Source organism: Gossypium arboreum, chromosome 1 (assembly GCF_025698485.1).
Source record: "Gossypium arboreum isolate Shixiya-1 chromosome 1, ASM2569848v2, whole genome shotgun sequence".
Classification (NCBI taxonomy): domain Eukaryota; kingdom Viridiplantae; phylum Streptophyta; class Magnoliopsida; order Malvales; family Malvaceae; genus Gossypium; species Gossypium arboreum.
The window spans coordinates 9,781,348-9,787,715 of NC_069070.1; the positions used below are offsets into that span (position 1 = coordinate 9,781,348).

At 41.0% G+C, this 6,368-nt stretch overlaps 1 protein-coding gene across 4 annotated transcripts; it reads right to left on the reverse strand.

Moving 5' to 3' along the window:
• Positions 1–260: 260 nt before the first annotated feature.
• Positions 261–5,772, reverse strand: LOC108482935 (uncharacterized). Of its 4 annotated transcripts, none has more exons than XM_017786047.2 (7): positions 5,551–5,772; positions 5,402–5,445; positions 4,779–5,023; positions 4,471–4,686; positions 1,125–4,379; positions 766–950; positions 261–663 (listed from the first exon to the last, which is right to left on the reverse strand). In XM_017786047.2, exons 3-7 carry the CDS (start codon positions 4,983–4,985, stop codon positions 576–578), a joined length of 3,951 nt encoding a protein of 1,316 aa, XP_017641536.1. In that variant the 5' UTR covers positions 4,986–5,023; positions 5,402–5,445; positions 5,551–5,772; the 3' UTR covers positions 261–575. The 4 variants fall into 4 exon arrangements, with proteins under 4 accessions (XP_017641536.1, XP_052883176.1, XP_017641535.1 ...); XM_053027216.1 differs by having other exon boundaries at positions 4,779–5,059; XM_017786046.2 differs by having other exon boundaries at positions 5,402–5,456.
• Positions 5,773–6,368: the final 596 nt, after the last annotated feature.

The following is a 6,368-nucleotide window of genomic DNA, read 5'->3' on the forward strand; positions in this document are numbered from 1 at the left end:
GAGACAATAGTGGTGAAGGTTGCATGATCAGTTTAACACTGATTAAGGAAAACATTTGTATAGTTAAATGCCTTACAGTGCCACAAAAGGACTCTAATCCTAAAACAAATAAAAGAAAGCCTGAGCCAGCACGTAATTGAAGAATGCATGCAAAAGCATATATTGGATATATGTACGTGCAACCTAATAAACCTATCGATAAGAAATCGCAATATAGACATCCTGACAAGCAAAATAAGCACTAGTTCAGAATATCCAGATATATCAAAAACATTTTTAAGTAGGTAATGCTGAAGTTGCCACAAAATACTAAAGTCCTAAAAGCAAATAATTATCTTATTAAAAAACAAATATAAAAGTAAATCAAAACAAACTTAACTGCCACTGAACATCAGTTCCAAAATCCATCTCCATTAACATGGCGGCAACCTGAAATAACAGGACCAGCATAAACCATCCAGAAGTAGAAAAGTGGCAAGGGTGAGTGACCTACATCACTATGCGCCAAATACCAAACTGACAAACTCAATCCCAAGCCGATAAGGGAACAACCACAATCTATGAGACAGCATATATCAAGATTTAATATTATTCAAGCGGCTTTCAAATTTTGCATTCTTTGATTTGTTTGAATCATTGCGTAGGGAGTGATCACTGGAGGTTCTACAAAACAAATCAACATAAAATAAATAAATAGATTTTTTTACATGTAAGCAGATCAAGGTTTATATGCCACCATGCATGGTATGGAAATAGAAAACTTACTGTTTCTGTTTCTTTGCATTTTGTTTGATGATTGCAACCATATCCATAGCTGTCTTCTGGTGCTCCCCTGTTTGTGAGTGCAGGTCTAAGCCTTCAACTGTTTCACAGTCCACTTTACAAATACGGCACCAACCCATGCTCAACGGTTTTCTCTTTCTCAAAATTTCAAATGAATCCATACCACCCTGAAAATACGATCATTCAAAAATAGATCAAGAGCATAAATATATGAAACTCAAAGATACACACTTCCCAAGCATACATAGATTATGCTGGATCAGGGGAAAAAAAACATGATGAATGAACAGTGTTTTTGCATAACATAATTGACAAAAATTAGAACAAAACCAACACTTAACTGTATAGATTCCACCATCACTAGGAAATTCTCGAAGTGAATAGCTGCTTCTAAAACCTGGCTCACCAAGTCGTGGTTGACGGAAATTTCCAGGCCCATCAAATTCTCCCATTTGTTCATAGCTAGAAAAATCACCAAAGCCAATAGGTCCTTCCATCTGCAACTGACCAGGCAAGTTATTGTGACCAAAATGTTCACCCCTTCTAAAGTGTGGAGGTCGAATATCTGGACCAAAATGCTCTGCCATGTGGTCAGAACTCTCGAACCCACCCCTATGTATATGCCCAGGAAAACCTGAAAATCTATCATTGAACCGACACTCCCCGCCATCTATCTCATCACCAGGATATCCTCCAAATCTGTGTGAGGATACACCTGAATATTCTCTTCCTGGACTTCTAGAGACAAAACCATCCATACGACGCCGACCATACCAAGGAACTGTTCCAAGAAATTCTGGTCTGCCTAGGGTATCTTCAGGAAGACCAACTGACCTTTCCCCTGCATCATCAGGATGATATGGTGGAAAGAATCGAGGATGACCGGAGCCAATCATACCACGAGGTTCCTTCTCATGAGCCCATGGTCCCATATCCTTAGCAAAGCCATGAGGACCTCTATCAAGGGGCCTGGATGAGGAGAAGTAGCTCTCATATTTAGGAACAGGCTCAGTATCCAATTGAGAAGGCCTAGAAAATAGTTTAAGATCTTTGTCAAATTGTCCTCGATCACCAACAGGATGAACATGATCCAAAGGGTATGGATTCAAATGCTCGTCTTGTCTGGGCTTTAACCTTTCACTATCAGCATGATAGTCCAACATATTTGCAGAACGCTGCTGAACCAAATGAGCTTCAGGGCCATATGATGGTGTGCCAAATGCTGGGCGTACAAGAGTTTCACTTCGAGGCATCCTAGGAGCACCAGAAGCAGGACCTTGATTATAAGGCCCTTGAGGACCATAACTACTTGGTCCTCTGCCAAAGGAAGAAGCAAAATTTTCTGGTGGAACTGGAGTCTGTCCAGAGGCCTGAGGTCTAACATGATCGTGAGGAAGTCCTGGTGCTTGTGCATACGAAGGCAGTCCTGGTGGATGTGCTTGTAATATTGCAGAAGCAGCAGGTTTTTGTTGGTTACTATTAGACCCATAAGGCATCTGTAGGGGCTGGAGTATTCCCTGGTCAACAACTGGAACTGAATGAGAAGGCTGCAGAAAGCTTCCAGGCTGCACTTGACTACATGGAGGGATACCTGTTAATTCATTGCCTGCAGGACCTTTAGCAGTACCTTCATCTTGAGATTTCTTTCTTTCTTTCAGCATCTTCCCATTCTGTTCTTCACCAAGATTAGCCTTTTCTTCGACTTTGCGTTCACCATTGACAACATCTTTCTGGTCCTCAATAGCCTCACCCTTGGCCATATTCTTAGACAAATTATCTCTATACAATACAAGATCTGTCCATCTAGATTCTTGTGTCAGCTTAGTAGATATATCAAACCCACTAGTATTATCCCCAACATCACCGGCAGGTTTTTCATCTATAGATTTCAAATCAGCATTGTATTTTGAAGTATTAGGGTTGACCATATTAGCTCCAAGACTAGATGCCACATCCAACACACTAGCTTCCATCTTAGCAATTCCCTGGGAAGATAAATCTGCTTCTTGCTCAACCACATTTAAAGTACCATGATCTCCTGGCACCTCTGACATTGGTTGCAAAGTTAACCCAGACTGGTTGTTGGTTCCAAGCATGTTATTCTGATAAGAAGATAGCTGGTTCACACCAAGCTGCAAAGGCTTAACCAGCATCCCAGGTGCAGAAAGTGGATATGGCTGTGATTGTAGTCCATGATTTGGTGTCAAAGGTCTCCCAGCAAGATTAGGTGTTTGATAGGGCTGCACAGCATGCAATCCTGCAACAATTTGCTGCGGTTGTGGATAGGCATGAGGAGGCTGCTGGAAGGACCAAGGGGGGCCAGGGGGGAGTAATTGAGATTGCAAGGACTGTTGTTGCTGCACAAAAGGACTTTGCTGATGCATTTGAGGCTGAACCAAGCCCATTGGTTGGGTTGACAAAGGTTGCTGCTGCATATATTGCTGAGGCACAATTGATCCAGCAGGCTGCATAACTGATTGTGGTTGAACTGAATGTGGATGTTGAGGAGAATGATGATGAGCTTGTTGCAGCATAGGACCAGGTAAAGGCAACAAGCCAGGCTGCTGTTGGTTTGGAATTGGAGCATGAGATTGGGGCAGGCGAATCTGAGGAGGTTGCTGAGGGAACGAATTCTGCTTTTCAGCAGGATGTTGCTGTGGATGAAGGCCACCTTGAGCAGGCATATGCAAGGAATTTTGTGGTGTTACCAGCTGCATTTGCTGGTGAGGCTGCGATTGTGAATAAGACTGATGACCAGTCACTGCCTGGGCTGGAGGGTGCTGTGTCTGAGTCAACAAATTTGGATTCAAGGGCTGGCTTGGTTGAGGATGTCGCTGCAGCTGGGGCTGGGGAGGGGGAGGGGGCAGAGGCTGAAGCTGCTGAGCCTGTGGCTGAGCTTGAGAAGCAGGATGAAGCTGGGGCTGTGGCAATTGCATCTGGGAATGAAGCTGCTGATACTGAGGTATGTGCCCATATAGCTGATGAGGATGAGCTTGAGGAAGTGGTTGAACCTGAGGTTGTGAATGGCCCTGGGTTGTTGGGTAAGTTTGTGCTGGAATTTGAGAGTGTGGTGGCATCTTAAGCTGAGGTTGCTGTTGTTCATTGGTTTGTGCCTGGTTCTGCAGTTGAGCAGCCACAGGAACCTGACCAGGTAAGTGTGAATGAGGCTGGGCCTGTGGTTGCGACTGAACCTCTGGTTGAGGTAGGGGTTGTGTCTGCAGGTACACTGGATTGTGTCCAGTCATTTGTTTTGCATTAACCTGCAAAGGTTGCTGCTGTGGTAATGCCTGCTGCTGATATGGATAGTACTGTTGATAATACGGGTCATATCCAGAATACTGCTGGTAGTATTGCTGAAACTGTTGTTGCTGCTGTTGAGACCACTGTTCTGAAGTAACCATAGCAACCTGGGAGATGGCATGAGACTGAGGATTTGGATTAGCCTGCTGATTGAGGTCCTGTACGGGTGTATTGGATGTTGTAGTTTGAGATGCCTGGGCCTGAGAAGCAACCTGAGTATGATCAGCAGCAGCGGCAGTGCCCGATGCTGAAATTTCCTGACCACCCTCAGCCTTCTGTGCCTGAGGCTGCACCATCTGTCATTAAAAATATGCATAAAAGTCAAACATAAAACAAATGCTACATAAAACATGGTCCAACATCAACACATCAATTCAATATACTCACAGGGCAATTTTGTGCATGTTCTTGAACTTGACGATGCACAATCTGAACACCACACCGATTACATACAACAGGAGAATTGCCAAATACACACCCAGAGCAATGAGCTGTACATTCAGAAAGCGGACCCTGCCATGTGCAGCCACTCCTATGGTATAGACAATGAACAGTGACCTTCCCAATGGTTTCCGCAAGTGCCTGATTTGACTCAACAAGAGGCTGTAATTTTGAGGAAGGGGAGAGGTCAATGAGAAGGAAATAATAATTTTAAGAATCAATCAGAACCAGTCAGCACAGTGTAGGATCTGTACCATAGAATCAGCTTCTGTTACCAAATAACCATCATAAGGACAAGCTCGAGTAGTGCTGACAACGTAGGTTAAACATGGTTTGCAGTAAAGATGGGTGCATTGCGACTGTAATGCTTCATTTGGGTAGACTAGCAGACGACAAACAGGGCAGAAGTACTCTCCAGCCAGAGATTGGATGTTCAATATGCATTCATTATCAAGTCCCATTCCGTCCAAGAAATTTGTCTTCAACTCCCAATGAGCATCTGAAAACAAAAAGAAATGAAAAAAAAAAATCGTTTCTAGAGTAGAAGCATCAGTAAAACCAACAATGTGACGATCAACAAAATCAATGCAGTTAAGAAGACAAGATAAACAATCAGAATCAACAAACAGTGAGCAGAACACCTAAAAATTAATCAAATTTTATCAATCTTCGCCACTGATTAAAGTTTTATCTCATAGAACCTAATAATAACTCAAACAAATAAAAGAAATCAAAATTGATACTCATGCTTAAGTGAACCGGAGACAGTAATTTTCAACATAATACAAAGGAAAAAAAAAAAACAAACATTTTACCGCTAACTTGTCAGTTTTGAACTTTTTAACAGTAGCTCGAAAGGGAAGAGAAGATCGTATACCTGAAGACTCCGCTTAAACCCTAAATCAAACCGCACCGGCAAACCTATAAACAAACTAGGGGGTTTTTTTAAAGATAAGAGAATAATAATGATAATAAGGTAGAGTAAAATGAACGCCGATGATGCAAGGCCGTTGACGAAAATCTTACCTCGTAGAAGACGAAGAGCGGCAGAGAGAGAGGGGAAGAAAGACTGAAAGAAACAAACTAGACAGGACTCACCGTAAAGATTAATTCAACAACAGCAATTCGATTTAATCCGCCATTTAGAAATTCTATTTCTTTTATTTCAGGGATGGCATGCATGTAACGCATAAATCATAAATGTGTGAAAAATATTCCACTACGTTGTATTGTCATGGGTACAGGTGCTCCAACAAAAAATTTAGGCATGATTGTTAAGTATGGGTTCAGTTTAATTCAGAAAATTGGTTTAAATTTTTGTTTAAGTCAAGCACAGATAAAAATATTAAAATTCAGATCTGGCATAATTTGCTCAGATTACTTTTTTATATAATTTTAAATGTATATAATATATCAAAAATATTAAAATTTTAAAATAAATATTTCTAACAAATTGAAAATAAATTTATATAAACACAACTTAATAAGCAAATGCCTCTAAAATAATAACAAATTTAATAATAGAACAAGTGTTATACAATATCCAAACAATAACAACATAATAGTAATAACATAATAATAATATGGTAGCAAAATAAAGAGAAAACAACAAGAAAATAGCATTAAAAAAACAAAAAATAGCAGTTTTTTGTCATTTTGTGAATTTGGGTCGGGTCGGGCCCGAGCCAAAAATGCCTTACTCGAGGCTTGAACGTTTTTTAAACGGGTTTTATTTTTTTCCCAAACTCATTTTTTAGGCCTATATTTTTGTCCAAACCCTCCCACTTTTCAAGCGGATCTTCAAGTCAAGTTGGGTGGCAGAGTCCATGAGTAGGTCTAATTAT

What these genes read in the sequence shown, in the direction of transcription:
- LOC108482935 (XM_017786047.2), bottom strand. Translation starts at nt 4,985, where the DNA reads ATGGGACTTGATAATGAATGCATATTGAACATCCAATCTCTGGCTGGA. An exon ending in GTGATGGTGGAATCTATACA is followed by an intron (nt 951 to 1,124) that starts GTTAAGTGTTGG and finishes TCGTATTTTCAG; the next exon opens with GGTGGTATGGATTCATTTGA. An exon ending in AATGCAAAGAAACAGAAACA is followed by an intron (nt 664 to 765) that starts GTAAGTTTTCTA and finishes TTTGTTTTGTAG; the next exon opens with AACCTCCAGTGATCACTCCC.